This window comes from Camelina sativa, chromosome 14 (assembly GCF_000633955.1).
Source record: "Camelina sativa cultivar DH55 chromosome 14, Cs, whole genome shotgun sequence".
NCBI classification, from domain to species: Eukaryota; Viridiplantae; Streptophyta; class Magnoliopsida; order Brassicales; family Brassicaceae; genus Camelina; species Camelina sativa.
In genome coordinates this window covers 13,402,306-13,425,044 of record NC_025698.1, presented here as the reverse complement: position 1 = coordinate 13,425,044, position 22,739 = coordinate 13,402,306, and the positions used below count along the sequence as shown (strand labels likewise).

General features: G+C 38.8%; 6 protein-coding genes across 8 annotated transcripts in view; 4 read left to right on the top strand and 2 right to left on the bottom strand.

Moving 5' to 3' along the window:
• On the top strand, window positions 651-2,118 carry LOC104741323 (BAHD acyltransferase At5g47980-like). Its single transcript, XM_019235908.1, has one exon. The coding sequence runs from the start codon at window positions 728-730 to the stop codon at window positions 2,036-2,038; it is 1,311 nt and encodes a 436-aa protein (XP_019091453.1). The 5' UTR covers window positions 651-727; the 3' UTR covers window positions 2,039-2,118.
• Window positions 2,712-4,140, bottom strand: LOC109128615 (vinorine synthase-like). Its single transcript, XM_019235377.1, has one exon. The coding sequence runs from the start codon at window positions 4,138-4,140 to the stop codon at window positions 2,956-2,958; it is 1,185 nt and encodes a 394-aa protein (XP_019090922.1). The 3' UTR covers window positions 2,712-2,955.
• On the bottom strand, window positions 4,149-5,353 carry LOC104741321 (vinorine synthase-like; the record flags this gene model as incomplete). The annotated part of the gene is made up of 1 exon (XM_019235511.1): window positions 4,149-5,353. A coding segment is annotated over exon 1 (954 nt), but the record flags the coding sequence as incomplete, so codon positions are not given.
• LOC104741320 lies at window positions 12,116-14,407 on the top strand. Its single transcript, XM_010462156.2, has 4 exons — window positions 12,116-12,677; window positions 13,341-13,497; window positions 13,639-13,705; window positions 13,792-14,407. Exons 1-4 carry the CDS (start codon window positions 12,598-12,600, stop codon window positions 14,244-14,246), a joined length of 759 nt encoding a protein of 252 aa, XP_010460458.1. The 5' UTR covers window positions 12,116-12,597; the 3' UTR covers window positions 14,247-14,407.
• Window positions 14,608-15,735, top strand: LOC104741319 (protein NUCLEAR FUSION DEFECTIVE 2). Of its 2 annotated transcripts, none has more exons than XM_010462155.2 (3): window positions 14,608-14,785; window positions 14,892-14,959; window positions 15,176-15,735. In XM_010462155.2, the coding sequence occupies exons 1-3, from the start codon at window positions 14,708-14,710 to the stop codon at window positions 15,582-15,584; spliced, it is 555 nt and encodes a 184-aa protein (XP_010460457.1). In that variant the 5' UTR covers window positions 14,608-14,707; the 3' UTR covers window positions 15,585-15,735. The 2 variants fall into 2 exon arrangements, with proteins under 2 accessions (XP_010460457.1, XP_010460456.1); XM_010462154.2 differs by having other exon boundaries at window positions 14,889-14,959.
• The window catches only part of LOC104743551 (myosin heavy chain, striated muscle-like), an 11,931-nt gene continuing 5,585 nt past the window's right edge, over window positions 16,394-22,739 (top strand). Inside the window, exons 1-6 of one of the 2 annotated variants that reach the window (XM_019236125.1) lie at window positions 16,394-16,808; window positions 16,907-17,050; window positions 17,134-19,827; window positions 20,395-20,946; window positions 21,322-22,153; window positions 22,249-22,670. In XM_019236125.1, the coding sequence (XP_019091670.1) occupies window positions 16,704-16,808; window positions 16,907-17,050; window positions 17,134-19,827; window positions 20,395-20,946; window positions 21,322-22,153; window positions 22,249-22,670 (4,749 nt within the window). In that variant the 5' untranslated portion in view covers window positions 16,394-16,703. Of the gene's footprint in view, window positions 16,809-16,906; window positions 17,051-17,133; window positions 19,828-20,394; window positions 20,947-21,321; window positions 22,154-22,248; window positions 22,726-22,739 lie in introns of both variants that reach the window. The other variant, XM_019236124.1, reaches the window with a different exon arrangement.

Here is a 22,739-nt window from a genome sequence, read left to right as displayed (position 1 = left end):
TGACAGAGAAAACTCATCATCAACATATGCTAAGACAAGAGTTTCAAGAACATTTTGTCTCCTGACGAGTAAGAATCTTGAACTCTTGGTCCCCCCTTAGTAACGTATAATATGAATATATAATCTAATAATAATAATAATAATAATAATGATTATGTTGTTGATGACAATGAGTTAATGATAAATAATATGACTTGTCTTTTGTGATGAAGGAATCTGTTAGCTATTCCCACCAAGAATCTTACTGAAGTGATTTTAAGAGATTTTACGGGAAAGTTGAGAAATATTTTGTATGTAACAATGGAGGAAAAAGTTGAGATCATAGCAAGAGATATAATCAAACCCTCTTCTCCAACTCCAAATGATAAGAGAATTCTTAATCTCTCTCTTCTTGATNTTTCGTCTTTTTCATTTGCAACATCTAAAATGACAAAGAAAACTCATCATCAACATACGCTAAGACAAGAGTTTCAAGAACATTTTGTCTCCTGACGAGTAAGAATCTTGAACTCTTGGTCCCCCCTTAGTAACGTATAATATGAATATATAATCTAATAATAATAATAATAATAATAATGATTATGTTGATGATGACAATGAGTTAATGATAAATACTATGACTTGTCTTTTGTGATGAAGGAATCTGTAGCAATACCCACTAAGAATCTTCACTGAAGTGATTTTAAGAGATTTTACGGGGAAGTCGAGAAATATTTTGAATGTAACAATGGAGAAAAAAGTTGAGATCATAGCAAGAAATATAATCAAACCCACTTCTCCAACTCCAAATGATAAAAGAATTCTCAATCTCTCTCTTCTTGATATCCTCAGCTCACCCATGTACACAGGTGCACTTCTCTTTTACGCAGCGGATCCTCAAAACCTTCTAGGTTTTTCAACAGAGGAGACATCCTTGAAGCTCAAGAAATCTCTGTCTCAAACTTTACCATTCTTCTACCCTCTCGCCGGAAAAATCATGGGAACTTTTGTGGAATGTAATGATGAAGGAGCTGTGTTTATAGAAGCTCGAGTGGACCATCTTCTCTCGGAGTTTCTCAAATACTCTGTTCCTGAATCATTGGAACCACTCGTTCCTGTTGAAGCTAGGTCAAGAGAAGCTCTTACATGGCCTGTGTTGCTAATCCAAGCCAATTTCTTCAGCTGCGGAGGATTGGTTATCACAATATGCACTTCTCATAAAATCACTGATGCAACCTCTTTAGCGATGTTCATCAGAGGATGGGCTGAGTCGTCAAGAGGTTTAGGTATTACATTGATTCCTAGTTTCATCGCTTCAGAGTTATTTCCTCTACCTATTGATGAACTTCCATCAAAACCGATGAACCGTAAAGTCGAGGTTGAAGAGATGAATTGTGTAACTAAGAGGTTCGTGTTCGATGCTTCAAACATCAAGAAACTAAGAGCCAAAGCTTCAAGCAACCTTGTCAAGAATCCAACCCGTGTTGAAGCAGTCACAGCTCTTTTCTGGAGATGTGTTACTAAGGCTTCAAGATTAAGTTCTCCAACACCAAGAACTTCGGTGCTGCAAATACTAGTGAACCTACGAGGTAAGGTAAATTCTTTGTGTGACAACACAATTGGGAATATGCTTTCCCTCATGATTCTCAAGAAAGAAGAAGCTAAGACAGAAAAAATTCAAGATGTGGTTGGCGAGCTAAGACGTGCAAAGGAAATCTTCAGCTTGAACTGCAAGGAGATGTCGAAATCCTCGTCGAAGATTTTTGAGCTTTTGGGAGAGATAGGGAAAGTACATGGAAGAGGAACTGAGGTGGACTTGTGGATGAGTAATAGCTGGTGTAAGCTCGGTATGTATGAGGCAGATTTCGGATGGGGAAAGCCAGTTTGGGTGACAGGAAGAGGCACTTCTAATTTCAAGAACTTGATGTTGTTGATTGATACCAAAGATGGAGAAGGGATTGAAGCTTGGATCACTCTTACGGAAGAACACATGTCGTTGTTCGAATGTGATCAAGAGCTTCTTGAATCAGCTTCCCTGAATCCCCCTGTTTTAATCTAGATAAGAAAAAAAAACACATTGCGTATTTCTTTTGAGAGATTTTAAAAGTTGTGTTGCTTCTTAAATAAGAACAAGTTTAGTTTTTTCTTACTAGGGACTATGTTCTCAAACAACCATTATGTGCATGTCATCAAATTAAAAAAAATATATAATAAGGGGACACAAATGTTGTTAATTAGTTGCAAAAGAATGAATTAAAGGAAAAGGTCATTAGAACACATTAAAAGTCTTATAAGATCAAAGGAGGAAACGAGTCAAGAAAGTCAAAATTAACTCTAATCCTAGCATGTTTGTTATGTTGCCGCTGCGTCTCCTTCCGGCGGCCAAAATTTTAATGTCACTATGGCCAAATAAATGTGAAAATTGCCGCTGCGTCTACTTTTACGGAGATTTCCGGTATATCATGTCTCGCCATGAAAAACAGGCGATAGTCTTAACTGCCGCTGCGACTTGTTTTAACAGAAGCGGTGACTTGTTTAAACAGAAGGAGCGATTCATTGCAAAGATTTAAACTCCGACAACCTTTATTTTTTTAGTCGCAGGATGTGATTGCTGCGGCAACTTAACGAACAGGCTCTATATATGCTTTCACAATTAGTTCATTAGAGTTAATAAAAACATACCAAAAAAGCATAAACTCAATAGTCTTTAATCACACTCTTAAGAGTATATATATCGATCTAAGCAAATCATAACTTTCAAGTAAGATTAAAAAGCATAACAAATGAATTATGAATCACCCAACATCAAACTAGATTCAGCCCAAACACATCCAGAGGCTTTTTTCAGGGCAAAGAGTATAAATACTAAATAGAATCCATTTTGAGCACAAGAGAATGAAATTTAATAGACAAAAAGTTAAAAGAAAACCAAACTCAAACTCACGGGAAATGACTTATAGATTTCATGCATGTATCTCAAGAGGCAGAGGCAATCACACTTGGGTTTGAAGATACATACTGAAGCAACTCCTCATCGGCTTCAAATCTAGACATATCGTTCTGGTCAAGGTTGATCCAAGCTTCTATGCTATCACCTTCCTTAGTATCAATGAAAGCTACCAGATTTTTGTAGCTCATCCTTGCAGAGGCAACCCACAAAGGTTTCCCCCATCCGAAATCTGCTTCATAAACCGGGAATTTGCATAGGCTCGTGAAGCTGAACGACACAATCTCACCGTTGACGAAACCTGAAGCTTGTTTGTTTAGAAACTCGAGGTGTCCTCTGCTGTCTTCTTGAAGTTTCTTCACGTACACTGCATCTATCTTTCTAATCTCTTCTCTCATTTGCTCCACAAGAGAAGGCTGTGCTTCATCATCTTCATTGATTGTCATCTTAGGGATAGTAACTGAGAATCTCATGATGTTTCCAAACATGTTGTCTGGTATAACTGGATCTGCTTGTCTACGCAAGTTCACCGGATGAATCATTGTATAGATCTTTCCGGTTTTGTCATCTTGGTTTGTTGATGCCATGAAACGGCTCCATATGAATACCGATAAGGCCTCAACACGTGTCGCCTGAATCTCCTTGTTTCCACTGAATCTTTCTCTTAAAGACTCAACAGAGGATTTCAAGAACACGAAGCGTTTGGTTACTATGTTTTCCTTTGTGATACCTGTAGCCATGTTTAAATTTTCTATGTCACACGGAGGAAACATCTTGGCCAGATCGAAAGAAGGAGTAACGATTCCAGTGTCTCCACGAGCCAAATCTGCCCAGCTTTTGATGAAGATGAGACCAGACAAGGCATCGCAGAGTTTATGGGAAAGGCCTATACCGAGTGCTAAGCCGCCGCATTGAAAAAAAGTGAGCTGTACCGTGAGAAGCACGTCACTCACTTCATGGAATTCGAATGGATGAAGCTTGTTAAGTTCATTGGAATTAGGGTTTTCTAAAATCTGTGACATGTTGAAATCGGCTTTGGCTTCGACGAAAGACACACCCATATCGTTGCACAAAACAACATCTCCGGAATTTCTAATGCGCCCTGCCAAGGGGTAGAAGAGATTCAATATTTCTGACAAGGAACTCTTGATCTGATCACTTCGTTCATTGGTTGAGAGATTGGTCTTGTTGTGGTAAAAGAAAAGGAAAGGCATGAAAATNGTGCTTCATCATCTTCATTGATTGTCATCTTAGGGATAGTAACTGAGAATCTCATGATGTTTCCAAACATGTTGTCTGGTATAACTGGATCTGCTTGTCTACGCAAGTTCACCGGATGAATCATTGTATAGATCTTTCCGGTTTTGTCATCTTGGTTTGTTGATGCCATGAAACGGCTCCATATGAATACCGATAAGGCCTCAACACGTGTCGCCTGAATCTCCTTGTTTCCACTGAATCTTTCTCTTAAAGACTCAACAGAGGATTTCAAGAACACGAAGCGTTTGGTTACTATGTTTTCCTTTGTGATACCTGTAGCCATGTTTAAATTTTCTATGTCACACGGAGGAAACATCTTGGCCAGATCGAAAGAAGGAGTAACGATTCCAGTGTCTCCACGAGCCAAATCTGCCCAGCTTTTGATGAAGATGAGACCAGACAAGGCATCGCAGAGTTTATGGGAAAGGCCTATACCGAGTGCTAAGCCGCCGCATTGAAAAAAAGTGAGCTGTACCGTGAGAAGCACGTCACTCACTTCATGGAATTCGAATGGATGAAGCTTGTTAAGTTCATTGGAATTAGGGTTTTCTAAAATCTGTGACATGTTGAAATCGGCTTTGGCTTCGACGAAAGACACACCCATATCGTTGCACAAAACAACATCTCCGGAATTTCTAATGCGCCCTGCCAAGGGGTAGAAGAGATTCAATATTTCTGACAAGGAACTCTTGATCTGATCACTTCGTTCATTGGTTGAGAGATTGGTCTTGTTGTGGTAAAAGAAAAGGAAAGGCATGAAAATGGGAGGAGCAAGTTGATCAAGGAAAGAAAGATGATGGCAAGGAAGATGATTAAGGTTTAGAGATGAGGGCTTGACGAGTTCCTGAGAAGTCACCGTGATCTTACGCTCCATTCTTGTTTTGAAACCACTTATAATGGATATGAGAAGACTCATGTTTCGTCGTTAGGATTATATAAGTAAAAGATAAAGGAGACTCTCAAACAACACACCTCATGGTGATTAGAGACCCACGTGAACAAGGAAGTTACAAAAACTTTGTAATTGGTACAAAGATTTGGTTTTGGAGACTTGATATCTAGAATGTTTTGTCAACATTATGAAACTTGATATGGGGTTTTGGTTTAACCCAGTTTTATACTAACGTTAGGTGAAGACTAATACCTTGATGAACATGTGAGTTTGCTGCAAGTGAGCTAAGCAGCTTCCACAGTAGACCTTTTCCCGCAAGAAACTCTTTTTTCTTCCTTTATCTCGATCTATTGTAAAACAATCATGTACACGAAATGACTTTAGGGATTAGGACAAACAAGTTCTATTCAATCGACGTACAGATGCCAATCCAAACAAAAACCGAGTTTGGTTAGTGAACAACTTAATTACTTGATCCTTTTTTTTTTGTTCTTTAATTAACAAAACTAATTAAGCATTTTGTAGTTGATTATGATCATAATGGTTACCAACAATTTATAAAGTCTTACTTTTGATATTGAAGTTTATTATTGACATTTTAACTCTAATGAAATGTCAAAGTTAGAGGAGCTACCAATCAAATCCCAACATCATCATTAAACTAGTTGGGGTTGGTGGTCGATGGTCCTCAACATCTCCTTAATTAGTCCTTACCGTAAACGTTTGACTATTATATTTAGCTAAATTTATCTATTCGGCTCGATTTAACTATGCGAGTTTATATATATATTTATGTATTGCGATTTGTAACATTTTTTATTTTGTAGTATGCTTTTGCTCGACGGATTCCTCTTTTCAAGTCAATGGAACAATTAGGTAGAACTTTAAATTCATTCATTGCTATTTTTAAATTGAATATTAGGGTCATGAATTATTCCAAATTCCAAAATTTTAACTTAATAAATGTGGGCTGTTCATCTACTTTAAATTAATATGATCATTACGACCAATTACAACTAACAACAATAATAATACTAGTATATTGTGGAAACGATTATCTTATTAATTATTATTGACATTATTAATATTCATAAGGTATTCCATTTTTTTTTCTACCTTCTTTTCTTTTTTTTCTTTCTTTTTTTTTTCAACAAAAGAATCAGCTCAAATGAGCCAATTTGAAGGAAAATTGTTTACAAACAAAACAAGATGCAGAGATAAGCGCGCTTGGCGTGCCAAAGAATCCGCTTTAGTATTTGCATACGAGAAATATGAAATAAAGAGAAAGAAGAAAACTCCTCTCGATCCATCTTGATTCCATCCAAATAAGTTGCAAAGGCCGGCCAGTCATGAGGGGAAGACACCATCTTCACCAGATCCAAGCTGTCCGTAACGAAAGCCACATCGCGGAAATCGTGGCTAATGATGCACCGCATCGCCAACTGAAAGCTTCTACTTCGGCATGTAACGGAGATAGACTGCGCCAGTAATTGGTAGCTCCTAGAAAAGGTGACGATCCTTGCGAAGAAGTACAAAACCATCCTGCACCTGCAAAAACATCGGTCTCTTTCCAAGAGCCATCAACAAAGCATCAATAACCGGAGTAAACCAGTGGAAGGGGGGAGAGACGCCCTTGTAACCGAGAAGTAGGAACCACAAGGGAGGAGATAACCTCCTCACCCTCGTCTTCCACCTGTGCTTTTAGCCAAGAGGACGCTTCCCCTTGCGCTACACGCACAATGTCACCCGGTCGTTCCGTCTGATTCTCAAACACACAAGCATTCCTCGCTTTCCATATATACCACATTAGCCAGGGGAAAATCTCTATCTGAGAACCCGGATTCGTAGAACCCAGAAATTGATCTACATTAGCATAAATAGAGTCCGTCGGAAAGTGTTGAGGCCCCACAGGTACATGGGACAAAGCCCATACCTGGCGGGCTGGCGGACACACGAAAATAGCATGATTAATAGTCTCCACATCTGCCCCACACCTCATACATCCAACATCACAGGCTATGCCCCACCGTCGCAAATTAGCACACACCGAAATACTGCCCGTTAAAACTTGCCACATGAAATGTTTAATTTTTGGTGGACAAGTAACCTGCCAAACCTTAGCAAGAAGAGGGGTAATCTCTGGACCACACCCACAAGCCTGGAAAGTGTTAGGAACACCCAGACGTGCCATTGCATACTCTGACTTAACCGAATATTTACCAGATTTTGTAAAATGCCACCCTAAAGAGTCTGCCATCGGGAGACTGCTAAAGGGAATAACCGCTATCAAGGCGACATCCACAAGATCGAAATGCTCAACGATCCGATCTCTAAGCCAAGTATTCGTGTGAGTATCCATGAACTGAGTCAAACGGAGAGTTGGGTCCTTAAACGGACCGTTACTTAAAGCTGGTCTTGGGAATTGATCTGGAACCCAGGGATCAGTCCATACAGAAATGATGTCGCCTGAGCCAACCCGTTTAATGAGTCCTTTGTTTACCAAAGATCGAGCAGATACGATACTTCTCCACCCATAGGAAGGAGAATAGGACCGTATTGGGTCCAAAGGATTGGAATTCCGGTAATACCGACTTTTGAAAACCCTGGCAAACAGTGAGTCCGGAACCTCAATCAGTCGCCATAATTGTTTAGCCAACAAAACCGTGTTAAAATCATCAACATTCCTGAAGCCCAGACCACCCATCTGCTTGCTACAGCAAAGCTTCTCCCAGACAATCCAATGCATACCCCCAGACTGACCATGAGAACTCCACCAAAACTTCGCCACTGCACTAGTAAGCTTGGATGTTATTGTTTTTGGCAAACGATAACAAGACATCCCAAATGTAGGGAGAGCCGTCGCAACAGACTTGATCATCACCTCCTTACCCCCTTTGGACAATAATTTGGCCGACCAGCCCGTTGTCCGGCTCTGCAGCTGGTCTCGGACATAAGAAAAAATCTTCGTTTTGGATCCTCCCAAACTCTCAGGAATCCCTAATTACGACCCCATACCACCCAAGTTTGTTATCCCAAGGACCCGCTGCATCTCCGACCGGACCCGGTCGTTAACAGTATGACCAAACTGGATCGAAGATTTCGTGAAATTTATCTGTTGCCCCGAAACTCCCTCATATTGCTTGAGGATATCCAAAATCATACCACATTGTTCCTTATCCGCCTTGCAAAAGAAGATACTATCATCCGCAAACAACAAATGCGTTATTGGCGGACACTTATTGGCCACCTTAATGCCTGTAAATCGCTTATCGGCCTCCACCTTTTGAATATTAACAATCAGAACCTCCATACATAAAATAAACAAGTAAGAAGATAGTGGATCACCCTGCCGTAAACCCCTCTCCGGGATAATCTGACCATTAGGTTGGCCGTTAATAAGGACCTTGTACTCCACCGATGTGACACAAAACATGATCCATGAAATCCATATCTCCGCAAACCCCATCTTCCGCAGTAACGCCGCCACGAAATCCCACTCAACCCTATCATATGCCTTACTCATATACGTCTTAATAGCCATAAAATTCCCTTTACAGGAAACATCTCTTAAGCTATGAGGATGTTGTCCGAGATGAAACGTCCAGGTACGAACGCTGATTGAGTTTCCGAGATTAGACTAGGTAAAATCACCTTAAGCCGGTTACACAAAACTTTTGACAAGACCTTGTATCCCACATTACACAAACTAATAGGACGCAACTCCGTCATCCGGGTTGGTTTTGCCACCTTCGGGATGAGGTAAATATGCGTTTGATTTAACCGTCTGTCGAAAACACCCTCCCCAAAAAACTGATTAACCAAAGACACCAGATCATCCTTAACAACTCTCCATGCCTTTTGAAAGAACAAGGCTGTCATTCCATCGAGCCCCGGAGCTTTGTCTGGATGCATCATAAATAAAGCCCGTCTTACCTCGTCCTCCATGGCAGGGGCCGTCAAACGGGCATTATCTGCCTCTGTAATAACTGTGTTCACTTCCCGTAGAGCGTCCTCAAAATTGGCCGGACATATCGAGGAAAATAGTTCCTCAAAGTATGTTATCGCTGTATCACAGATTGCAACATCCTCCATAGACCAGACATCATGTTTGTCAAAGAGACCGACAATCCTATTATGAGCTCGTCTCTGCTTGGTTTGGGCTTGAAAATACTTTGTATTCTTATCCCCCACCCGCATCCACCGAGTCCGACTCTTTAAGTACCAATGAACCTCCTCATTCCTTCCTTCTTTTTTTTATGCGATTCTACGATTATGTTTTTTTTACCGATTGAACTTGAACCTAAATGTCCATGTATTATGGTTACACAAATCTTACGTTGTAATTTCGAATTTATATTAAACAAATAAGGCTTTTATTGATAAAAACAGATTTTTTTTTTTTTTTTGTGAAAGGGCTTTCATTGAATTAATAGAAATTGAAAATGTTACAGAGAAACAAACTAGAACCCGATACAGCGAGATAGTAAACCAACAAGTGGTAGAAGAGAAAACCAGGAAGAACAGATTAGCAATACCAAGAATTTGATGAACAATACCTACGTGGAAGAGTTCCAACGTTGAAGAAGGAGATTACCACGTTTACAACCCAATTGGTGGAGAGCTTTACACTTGTAAATGATAGTGGAGAGGACAAACTCTGCAACTTTGAGCGGAGGAAGGGTGAGGCCATCATGAAAACGTCTATTTCTCTCCCGCCATATTTCATAGATGGAGCCTTGCCAGCCTTATAGAAGAGCAAGTTTGGTAAGCGATGACCCAACTGCATTTGGGAGCCATAGAAGAACTTGATCCCATTGGAGAGGAGGAGAAGAGATATTAAGTCTCTGAACTATCGAGATTCAAACCTGATCTGAGAAGGGACACTCAAAAATAGATATGGTTTCGAGATTCATGAGACAAGCCACAGAGGAGACAGACCAATTCTATATCCAAACCCCACTTAGACATGCGATCAAGTGTAGGGTTTCGATTAAGCACAAACAGCCATGTAGTGGTAGCATGACGAGGAATGGCTGCTTTGTGCCAAACAAGAGGAGCCCAAGCCTTTTCTAGGTTCTTCACCCTCACTGAATTCCAAACTGCTTTTGAAGAGAACGACCTGAAAGCCATCCCCTCAATTTTCTACACTGGAGTGTCGGTGGAATTGGATAAAGTAATTGTAGAGATGAAGGAAAGTAGGAGACCTTGTTTATCCGTTCTAGCATGAGGGAGAGACCAACCATCACCGTTCCACAAGTCACCCACCACTGAGAATAGAGGGATCCCTAAGCGAGTGGGATCTTCCGTACCAAGAAAGTGGTAAAGGGATCCATAGGGAGTCCAAGGATCCCACCAGAAAAAAGTAGAGTCTCTTTTTCCTATATTGATGCTGAGAAAATTTAGAGCTTTAGGACAGAGCTTGAGAATCTTCCTGAACATCCAAGAGTAGGCATAGTTCTTTTCATTTAATGCCCAAAATGGAGCTCTGATAAAAACAGATCTATATAGTTAGAAATCGTCCTAGCAATATACTCCCTCCGTTTTAAGATATAAGATGTTTTGAGTGAAAGTACGCAAATTAAAAAATGACCATTTAAAAAAAGTTTAACCAATCATAAATAAGAATGCATAAAATAAATAATAAAAAAATATAAAAGTAATTTAAAAGTTACCTAGAAATTTCAAAATATCTTATATTATGAAACAAAAAAACCTCTAAAACATTCTATATTAAGAAACGGAAGGAGTAGTAAACGTTATTTATTGGTATAGAACTCATACATAATTAAATAATATTTTGTTGGCACCATGGGTGTTGAATTCATCTCCTAGCTAGTTGCCACTTGCAAATGAATATTACACCTAAAATTTATTTATTGTTCTCCTGAAAACTTTGAAGGCTGCAGAGAAAGATTCTAGCGAGATTAATATTTTGTTAGTTACGCGAGAGAAGATCGTAATGATTCAAATCAAAAGTATAGTTTAACCAAAACGTAGGGGTCTTTTGTTGGGTTACGTATCTCACTCAGCGCTCGAACACGATCAACGTCACGTCACGTTCATTGGATTACATTACATCTGATATTTGATTATTATTCAATGGGATTAATTAATATGGGGTTATCCACTATACTCAATAGAAAACGTACAAACTTCTGAAAAATGTTAAAAGGACAATTGCTAATTAGGAGTGTTAATAGATTAATGTTCTTAAATGCTTGTTAACGTTGTTGACTGTGGTGACTCGTGAAATTTGTCCGTGGGACAATTATTTTGTAAATTATACTACTATTCTCTGCCTTTGAAATGTTAAAATTAGGAATTATCCAATGTGAATGAGTCTTCAAATAGAAATCATCTATAACAAAAAAAAAAAAAAAAATCAACGCCATCAACCTCAATAATAGTATGGCAATCTCGTGATTAACAATATCATTGTACCATTAGTAAACTAAACCTTTATTATTCATGATCTAAAATAAAGTCGTTTTATATTAACGAAAAAACAACAACTGTGTTTTAGTTTCCGTCACGGTTTATTTGTAATGTTTGATAATATTGTGTTCTAAATCTTTTTTTTTTATTTTAATAATGAAAATGTAGATACTTTGAATTTATATACTTTTTGTTATGGAGTAATTAAATTTTTGTAAATCAGCAATGAACCCAAAAAGTGGCTTTTTATTTTTGATACAAAGAAAGTATTAGTCTAAAGGGATTACTTAAAATTCTTAAAAAGGAGATGATACAAAAATTAGTAATAATATAGAAATTTTGATTATGAAAAAGAATCTTCCATAATTGTTGTTTCATGATGAACTCATGAACATTAATGTAATTGGAAATAATGCTGGCTCTGACAGGTCACAAATATTTTGAAGACTTATTAGAATTTTTTTTTTTTAAATACTTAAGTAAGAAAGTTGGATTAAAAGAATCAATTTTGGTAACGTAGACCCGCCAACAGATAGCATATAATGTTTTATAGATAAGGACAAGAACCTATTTCTCATTTTTTATAACTCACTCATCATCATCATCATCATAATCCATTCCACACATTTCAATTTCTCGTGTCATTATTATGATCTTTGAAACAGAACACCAAAATTAAAAAAAAAGTTGTGGAAGAAAAAGAGAGAGAGAGATAAGATTCTGTCTCTGTGTATTTTTTTTTTTTCTTTTTCATTTTTCCTTTTTCTCTCTTTTTGTTTCTTGAGGCTCTCAAAAATATCTCAAAGCGAAAAGTCGCTTTTTTATTTTTCCTTTTGTTCTGAAATTTTTTATAAGGAAGCAAAACAAAACCGAAGAGATAGTATATTAGAAGAGATAGACGTGGAGAAAAGCAGACGTCTCTGTGTCTGTTTCGTTGTTTGTATTTTTGATTCATCATCGGGCTCTCTTTATTAAGAGGGTTTTGTCCTGTTTCAAGACCCAAACTTTGGATTCTCTTCTCTTCTCTTTCTGTTCGTTTTGTGTGTTGCCTTGTTCATCTGTAATAATCTCGAGATAGAGAGAGATGTATTATCAGTTGAGCAAGTCTTCTTACAGAGACTCTTTGAAGATTCTCGAGGCTGATATTGAGCACGCCAATGGACTGTGAGTCATCATCCATCATCTGGCTTCCTTTCTGGGTTTTGTTTTTTTTCTTTTTTAATAAGTTGCTTATCTGATTTTTCTGGGTTTAGGGTTTTGATTACCAGTTTTAACATGATTTGAGGAATTATGGGATTGAATTAGCCGTAACCCACTTAGGATGCATATCCCCCAAAAGTAAATTCTCAGTCTTTTAGTTCACGAAGTTAGATTTTTACAGAAAAATCGAAACTTTACAGAAATGGTTTATGTGATTAGAAGGATAATAACTGTTTAGACTCAGAATTAGTATCTGTCTGTGTGCTGTGGTTTTGATGCATATGTTGTCCTAGAAGGATAGGAACTGATTAGTCTCAAAATTGGTATTTATGTGATGTGGTTTTGATGCATATGTTGTCTGAAGAAATTGGTTATGTGATTAGAAGGATAGGAACTGATTAGTCTCAGAATTGGTATCTGTCTGTGTGGTGTGGTCTTCGATGCATATGTTGTTTGAAGAAATGAGTATGTGAATTAGAAAGGATAGGAACTGATTAGTCTCAAAATTGGTATTTGTGTGGTGTTGACTTGATGCTTAATGTTGTTTGAAGGAAGTGGGTCTATGAATGACTCTATGTGGTTAGAAGGATTAGTAAAGTAACTTGATTTGTCTAAAAATTGAATCAGGGCGGCTGAGATTCCAATGGGAAAGAGCGGTGTGCGTCTGCAGATGAAATTGGTGTGTAGCAATTTGGCTCCATTCTTCATATTCCTGCTACAATGGATGGATTTCTCATGTTTGCTTCCAAGATATTTTGATTTCTTCCACATACTCATATACAAGGTTGTTACCATATATACAGTCCTCTGTTTACACGACTTACCTGTGTGTGTGTGTGTGTGTAGATTGGTAGATTCCCTGATAGTTTTTCCCCCTTTCCTCTTGGCTTGTTTGTTTTATAGGTGTCTTCTTTGTCTTGTACAGGTACGGCCTGATGGGCGGTGGAATCTATCCAGGTACGGAAGGAAAGCTACCATTAGGGAGTTTTACGGTAAGACCAAGAAGCCCGCTTGATGCGATTTTGTGTTTTTTTTTATTACTGGCTTAATCTTATAACAGGGTTTTGCCTAAGTGCAGGTGTTATATTACCGTCACTTGAGCGACTCCATATCAACTTTGCTGACTTACCAGAAGAAAGCATGTGGTATCCGAATCCAAAAGCCATAACCAAAAAGCAGCAGTATGACATTGAAGGCAGCAGATTCATGAATAGCATTGACTTGGAAAGAGAAGACGAATGCGGGATATGCTTAGAGCCATGCACGAAGATGGTGTTGCCCAACTGTTGCCATGCCATGTGCATCAAATGTTACCGTAACTGGAACACAAAGTCGGAGTCATGCCCCTTCTGTCGAGGAAGCATCAAGAGAGTGAACTCAGAGGACCTGTGGGTGCTGACATGCGATGAAGATGTTGTGGATCCAGAGACGGTCACTAAAGAGGATCTCCTTCGGTTTTACCTCCATATAAATAGCCTCCCAAAGGATTATCCAGAAGCAGCTTTCTTAGTGTACAACGAGTACTTGATATGATTTCACCCTGAAACACAAACACGGGTGTACAGAAGGGAGAGTGAGAGAGAGAGATCCCCAGACCTTTAAAATTAAGTGTACATAAAGAATCTGGTGATCCATTGTGTTCCTTCATTTTTAGATTTATGATATTGATAATAAGAAGATTCTCATTCTCTCCTCATCTCCTCATCTCCTCATCTCCTCATCTCACTCATCATCATAAAACATGTTTTTTCTAGTTGAGATTTAAGACTTGTTAGAAAACTGTATCATACTGTATTACTACAGTCAATTCTGAGGGATGTTTCTAATCCGGATAAACCGAACCAAACCAAATCAAACCGAGATTAAATGTGCAATTGTGAGTAAACCTGTCTCACTTTTGATACAATCCCAAGTCTCGGAGAGAGCGCATCTTACAGAAGGGGTGGTGAAATCAAGTGAAGAAGAAGAAGAAGAACACAAAGGTTTGATCAGCTATGGTGGTGACTCATCGTTTCACTCTACTACTTGTTCTCGTCGTTATCGGGATCTCCTTCTCCTCCTCGTTTTCTCAGGTAGCTCCATCTCTGTACTTCTCTAAAACCCTAGGTATTCTTATTTTGGGTTATCCAAATCGGAGAAACCAAATCGTTTCTTCTTACTTCGGATCCTCTCTAGCAGGTACGCGCGACCAATCTCAGGATCCAATCATTCTCTTCTGATCTTGCAACGTTGCAAGCTCAAATTGGGTACTCTTACTAAAAACCACTTCTTCTCTGTTGAATGTTTTTCGTATTGTTGTTATTGATCTGTGCCTAAATGTGAACTAGAGGATTATAATTAAGGATATTAAGAAGGTCATTTGTATAAGATTAGATAACTCTTTTGATGTGATGAATCAAGTTGAATTAGGCACATGAGAATCTATAGTCTAAAAGTTGTGACCTTTCTTATTTTGGGTGTAGCTACAAGTTTAACAACACCAACCTTCTACGCCGTGCTATGACTCATGCTTCTTTCTCTCAAGAGAACAACAAAGCCTTGAGTATCTTTGGAACCCATATCATTGAAACTTCTGTCTCTCTTCGCTATCTCACCGAAGATATCGATGCCTCCTCGAAAGCTCTGAGCCGTTTGGTAGCACAGGTTTCAAATGTGGAGTCCTCGTGTGCTCTTGACGGAGGACGGTTGGGTTTGGGGAAAATAATCAGGGTTTCCCCTAAGACAGATGCGTCGAACTCGGCTATTCTTTGTACTGGCTTTAGGGCAATCTTTGGAGCTATTGCTGTTGATGCTGAAACGGTTGATAAGGCCATCAATGTTTTCTGGAAAGTACATGGAGATCGAGCTGGAAGACTAGTGTCTATGTTGTGAATTATGATTCTCCATTTGCTTAGAATTATATGGTAATCGTTTGGTTTGATGTTAATTAGTAGGTGATGATGTTATGATGATGTTAAGGGATTAACTTAAACCGATATGGATATGGTTTTATTACTTTGGTAGCTATTTATTTTTCTTTTCACCGAGCAATCTTATATAGTTTTCAACTATATAAGGTTCAAAGCTTAAACAAATAATACATGTAGGTGAAGGTTTGTAATAAACAAATCGATTAGAAAATGTGCAAAGTGGTTCCAAAAATGTGATAGATGTGCACGCAAGACTTTCAAGGAATCAACAGTTGTAAAAGATCTTATGAAATCATGATGTACAAATGAGGCCATAGCGCGACACATTGTAATTCCAAGTGTTACATACATGTGTGCTGAAGTCTGAACTAAGCAAGTCATAGGAAGTTGGGAAATCCCAATCACCAATTCATTTTCATTGTACTATGTATTTTATTTAATTTAGTTTTAATTTACTTATTATTATGTTCAATATAATTGATTTAAAAAATCATTGAAGTAATATATACAGTATCTTTTGAATAATTTTTTTTTTTAGCATTGTTATGGAAGTTTTTTTAATTAGAATCTGTGATTATATTCTAAATTTGTCTTACATTCAATATACATTTTGACTTTAAAAAAATAGTTGTGGATCCTTCTTAAAAATTATTATTACATTACCAAAATAAAAGTCACGTGGACGGAAGCAAACGTTTCTCATTGGATGAAACACATCACCCACTTCAATGTCACGACACAATCATACTCGCACACACAAGGAAAAAAAAAGGAGTTTGAGAGAGGAGAAAAACCAAAACGCACCGCGTCGGTCGTGCTGCTGCAACGTTTCTTCTTCTTTCTTATTATTATTACATTGTATGTATGTATAGCCTCTTCTTCCTATCTCCTCCCCTCTCTAATTTATTATTACTCACGGATCTCTCTGACTCTAGCCGTTTCACACACTTCCCTTTCGACTCTCTTTGGTCTCTCTCTCTCTCGCTCTCCCGTGTTGTTTGATTACGAATATATTGGCTAATCTCTCTCTCCGGTCTCCGGAATTGGTGGTAGATCTGTTTTGGGGATCGTATTTTAGATAATGCACGAGAATGATGATCTCCCCCAGGACTCTGTTGATTCTGTAGCTGATGAGGTTAAGATTGAAGACGAGTCTAATGGGCAACAAGAGCTTGATCCTGACCAGGTGAGATATTATTCTAATTCTTTTTTTTTTTTTTAAACCATTGCTCTATCTATGTTTATGTTGTTGGATGCTGAAATCGCTGGTAGTATTTGTTGCAGGGAACAAGTTTCGTTGATAGTAAGGAAGATATGTTTGTTGATGCTCCTGAAGAGTTGAATTTTGATACACCTAGCAGCAAAGAAGCTCCCACGACAGATGATGACGACGATGATAATAACGGAGAGCTTCCAAATCAATTCAATGTTTGTGATTTTTTTTTTTATGATAAGTTTCGATTTCCCCATTTGTTTCTGTTTGTTTCATTGTTTGTTTTTTCTACTTACAGAATGAGAAGGAAGGTGGTGATTGGGAGAAGGAACTTGCAGGGCTTCAGGAGCAGTTTAAGCTTTTGACTGGTGAGAATGATTTGAAAAGTGAAGATGGGAACACTAGTGTGGATATTGTCAGCCGGTTCTCAAAGTTTCTAAAAGAAGCCAAGGAAGAGCGTATTCAGCATGAGGATGCTCTCAGGGGGCTTCACGAGGTTATCACCGGGAAGGACGCTGAGATTTCTGATCTCACCACTAAGATTTCTGTGCTTTCTTCGTCGAATTCAGTTTCTGAGCTGGGTCTTCATCAGCCACAGAACGATGAGCAACTTGAGGCTGCTACTGATAGGATCATGATTTCTCTTAGTAATGTATTTGGGCAGGAGGAGCTGCAGTATGGTTCTACTATCTCTGAAAAGCTTGCTCATCTGGAGAACCGTGTTTCCTTTTTAGGTGCCAAGTATACTGAGTTTTACTACGGTGCTGATCAGTTAAGGAAGTGTTTGTCTAGTGATGCGTTGGATCTTACTTTCCAAGAGGATTTTGGTTCAGCTCTCGGTGCTGCTTGTTCTGAGTTACTTGAGCTCAAACAGAAGGAAGCATCACTGTTTGAAAGACTTGCTCATCTAGAAGATGAGAATAGGAAATTTGTTGAACAAGTGAACACAGATAAAGAAATGATTGAGTCTATGAGAACAGAGTTTGGGAATATGAAGGCAGAGCTTGACCAAGAAAAGACCAAGTGTTCTAACACAAAAGAAAAGCTCAGCATGGCCGTAACAAAGGGGAAGGCGTTAGTTCAGAACCGGGATGCTCTGAAACATCAACTGTCTGAAAAAACCACAGAGCTTGCGAATAGGTTGACTGAATTACAAGAGAAGGAGATTGCCCTTGAAGCTTCTGAATCAGTGAAGGGGCAGCTGGAACAATCGTTAGCCGAAAAGACTGATGAACTTGAGAAATGCTATGCTGAATTGAATGATAAGTCCGTATCCCTGGAAGCATATGAGCTATCCAAGAAAGAGTTGGAACAGTCTCTGGCTGAGAAAACAAAAGAACTCGAAGAGTGTTTGATTAAACTACAAGAGATGTCAACAGCATTGGATAAATCTGAACTCGAAAAAGGCGAGTTAGCAAAATCCGATGCTATGGTTGCATCATATCAGGAAATGATATCGATGAAGAACACAATCATTGAAAATATTGAAACTATCCTGTCCAACATAGACACACCTGAAGCAGGTCAGTCTTCTGATATCATTGAAAAAGTTAGGTCACTTGCTGAAGAGAGGAAAGAGCTCACAAATGTTTCCCAGGAATACAACAGACTAAAAGATTTTATCTCCTCCATTGACCTACCAGAGGAGATTTCTCAATCCAGCTTAGAAAGTCGCCTAGCTTGGCTTAGAGAATCTTTTCTCCAGGGAAAAGATGAAGTTAGTGCCTTACAAAACCAGATCGAAAGTGTAAGCACGTCTCTTTCAGCACAAATGGAGGAGAAAGATAACATCAGAAAAGAGCTGGATGATTTAACTTTCAGTTTGAAAAAATTGGAGGAAACTGCAGAGCGAGTTTCTTTGGAGAGAGATGAAACTGTGAGGAGACTTGTGGAAATCTCTGGCTTGATGACAGAAGGAGCCGAAGATCATCCTTCTTCAGCTATCAATTTACTTGTTGATAGATCCTTCGAAAAGATAGAAAGGCACATCAGGGATTCTAGTGACAGTTCTTATGGCAACGAAGAAATATTTGAAAGCTTTCAAAGTCTCCTTTATGTGAGAGATCAAGAGTTGTCACTTTGTAAGGAAATGCTAGGAGAGGAAGTGCAGGTTAGTTTGCAGGTAAGCAATCTTTCAAATGAGCTAAAAACCGCATCTCAAGAACTGGCTTTTGTGAAAGAAGAAAAAATTGCTTTGGAGAAAGATCTTGAGCGATCAGAGGAGAAATCTGCTTTACTCAGAGACAAACTTTCTATGGCTATCAAGAAAGGTAAGGGACTAGTCCAAGATAGGGAAAAGTTTAAAACTCAGTTGGATGAGAAAAAATCTGAAATCGAGAAGCTGATGCTCGAGTTGCAGCAGCTTGGTGGTACAGTTGATGGCTACAAGAATCAGATAGATATGTTATCGAGAGACTTAGAGCGCACAAAAGAGCTAGAGACTGAGCTTGTTGCTATTAAAGACGAAAGAGATCAACACAAGCAATCATTATCTCTAAATGACGCATTGTTGCAGAAAGTGATGAAATCAGTTGATATTATAGCTCTCCCTGTTGATTTAGTATCTGAGGATCCGTCAGAAAAGATTGCCCAACTTGCTGGGTACTTCAAAGAAGTGCAACTGGCCAGAGTAGAGGAACAAGAAGAGCTAGAAAAAGTAAAGGCAGAAGCCGATGCGTTAGCCAGTAAATTAGCAGAAACCCAAACATCCCTGAAGTTGGTTGAGGATGCCTTGTCTACTGCAGAGGGTAACATCAATCAGCTTGATGAGGAGAATAGAGAAGTCCAAGCTGCCAAGGAAATTATTGAACTTAAGCTGCAAAAAGCAGTTGCACATGCGTCCTCATTAGCTAGCGAACTGGACGAAGCTTTTGCAACCAAAAGCACACTTGAAGCTGCACTCATGCAGGCTGAAAAAAATATATCTGATATTATTAGTGAAAAGGAAGAGGCTCAAAGCAGAACTGCTGCTGCAGAAATGGAGCTAGAGATGGTGCAAAAAGAAGTTTCAGTTCAGAATAACAAATTAACAGAAGCACATAGCACCATAAATTCACTTGAAGAAACACTTGCTCAGACAGAAAGCAACATGGATTCGCTGTCCAAGCAAATCGAAGATGAAAAAGTTCTGACTACAAATTTGAAGAATGAGTTAGAGCAGCTTAAAAGTGAGGCAGAGTTTGAGCGTCGCAAGATGGCTGATGCTTCCTTGAAAATAGGATCCCTTGAGGACGCACTAATGAAGGCAGAGAATAGTATTTCTGCTTTACAAGGAGAAATGGTGAAAGCTGAAGTCGAGATATCAACTCTTAGTAGTAAACTTAATGTATGCATGGAAGAGTTAGCTGGATCAAGTGGAAACTCACAGATAAAATCTTTGGAGATTATTTCTCATCTTGATAATCTCCAGATGCTCCTGAAGGATGGAGGTCTAATTTCCAGGGTGAATGAATTCCTTGAAATGAAATTCAATAGCCTTAGAGATATGGATGTCATTGCTAGAGATATCAAGGGTTTATTGGCAGGGGAAATGGANGCTGCAGAAATGGAGCTAGAGATGGTGCAAAAAGAAGTTTCAGTTCAGAATAACAAATTAACAGAAGCACATAGCACCATAAATTCACTTGAAGAAACACTTGCTCAGACAGAAAGCAACATGGATTCGCTGTCCAAGCAAATCGAAGATGAAAAAGTTCTGACTACAAATTTGAAGAATGAGTTAGAGCAGCTTAAAAGTGAGGCAGAGTTTGAGCGTAGCAAGATGGCTGATGCTTCCTTGAAAATAGGATCCCTTGAGGACGCACTAATGAAGGCAGAGAATAGTCTTTCTGCTTTACAAGGAGAAATGGTGAAAGCTGAAGTCGAGATATCAACTCTTAGTAGTAAACTTAATGTATGCATGGAAGAGTTAGCTGGATCAAGTGGAAACTCACAGATAAAATCTTTGGAGATTATTTCTCATCTTGATAATCTCCAGATGCTACTGAAGGATGGAGGTCTAATTTCCAGGGTGAATGAATTCCTTGAAATGAAATTCAATAGCCTTAGAGATATGGATGTCATTGCTAGAGATATCAAGGGTTTATTGGCAGGGGAAATGGACAACGCTGAGGTAACCGTAGTCTCTAACATTACCAGATTTTCTTTCTTCTGTGTGTTAAATTTTTTCATATAAAAATTTACAGTTGCCCTTCATCACTCCTATTTTTACGTAGTTGATGGTTCCAAAGATAGACACCTAGGGATCTCCAATTATTATCCTGTGAAACATTTGTCCCGATGATGCACACATTAGTTAGAATCTGTTCTGGGTAGAAGTTGATTAATGGAGATATCACGATGAATTATTATCCTGTGAAACATTTGTCAATAAATATATATCTACTTTGCATGTGTGCATTTTGCAATATAGATAGGCCAGACTGAATTTTCTCTTGGCTAATTTTTTGTTAGGCTGCTCTCTTGATAACGCTGTTTATATTTTCAGGACGATTCATATGTGGCAACATCATTATTGAATGGCCTTGATGATTCAGTGAGTACAGAGCTTGAGAATAGCGAAGGGAATGCAGCCGCTGAAGATGAAATTTCTTCATCTCTTAGGAAGATGGCAGAGGGGGTCAGGCTTAGAAACAAAATCCTCGAGACTAACTTTGAGGGTTTCTCAACTTCCATTGATACTCTCATTGCAGTGTTGATGCAAAACATAACATCAGCTAGGGGTGATGTGATAAATGTATTGGGTCATAATGAGTCCCTGAAAGAACAGGTGAAGAGTGCGGAAGATATTGTCCGCGAACAGGAGACCACGATATCTGCATTACAAAATGATTTTTCATCTTTGATGTCTGCATGTGGTGCGGCTGTCAGAGAACTGCAGTTGGAAGTGAAAAATGACCTCTTAGATTTGGTTCAGTTCCAAGAAATTGAGAACGGTGGTGAGATTGAATCAACTGAACACCTACAGGAGCTTGATGTAAGTGATTGCGCCCAGAGAGTAAAAGATTTATCTTCTGCCGCAGGGAAGGCATGTACTACTCTTAAACTCTTTGAGACAACAAATAAAGCAGCTGCCGTTGTAATCCGAGATATGGAGAACAGACTAAAAGAAGCATCTGTCGCTTTAGAAAAGGTTGTGTTAGAACGAGATTTAAACCAAACTAAGGTTTCAAGTTCTGAGGCCAAGGTGGAATCTATGGAAGAGCTTTGCCAAGATCTTAAACTTCAGTTGGAAAACCTCAGAGCAAAGGAAGAGATATGGCATGAAAAAGAAGTGGAACTGTCTACATTACATGATAAAGTATTAGGTCAAGAACAAGGTAATATTTTCTTTTGTTGTCTCTTATTTCTTTAAATCTTTTTAGCATGCTAGCCACTTTACTGAAATGCCATGTGCTGTTGCTTCGAGTTGCAGAAGCAAAGGAAACTCTAGTTCCAGCATCTGATATGCGTGCCATTTTTGAAAAAGTAAATGGTGTTGAGGTGCCTTCAGTAGATCCAGTCAATGAGTTAGATCCACGGAATCCATATGATGTAAAGAAGTTATTTGCGATTGTTGATAGCGTTGCTGAGATGCAGCATCAGATAGACGTTTTATCATATGAACAAAAAGAGCTCAATTCTACCTTGGCAGAAAAGGATCTTGAAATTCAAGGTCTGAAGGAGGCGGCTGAAGCAGATAGTACGACCGAGCTAGAGTTAGTGAAGGCAAAGACTGAACTGTCCAAGCTAATATCTGGTTTGGAAAAACTGCTGGGTATATTGGCGGGCAGTGATCCTTTTGTAGACCCAAACTTGTCTGAGTCATGGACACTCGTACAAGCACTAGAGAGAAAGATAACTTCCCTTCTCCTAGAATCAGAGAGTTCAAAATCAAGGGCCCAAGAACTTGGTTTAAAGTTGGCC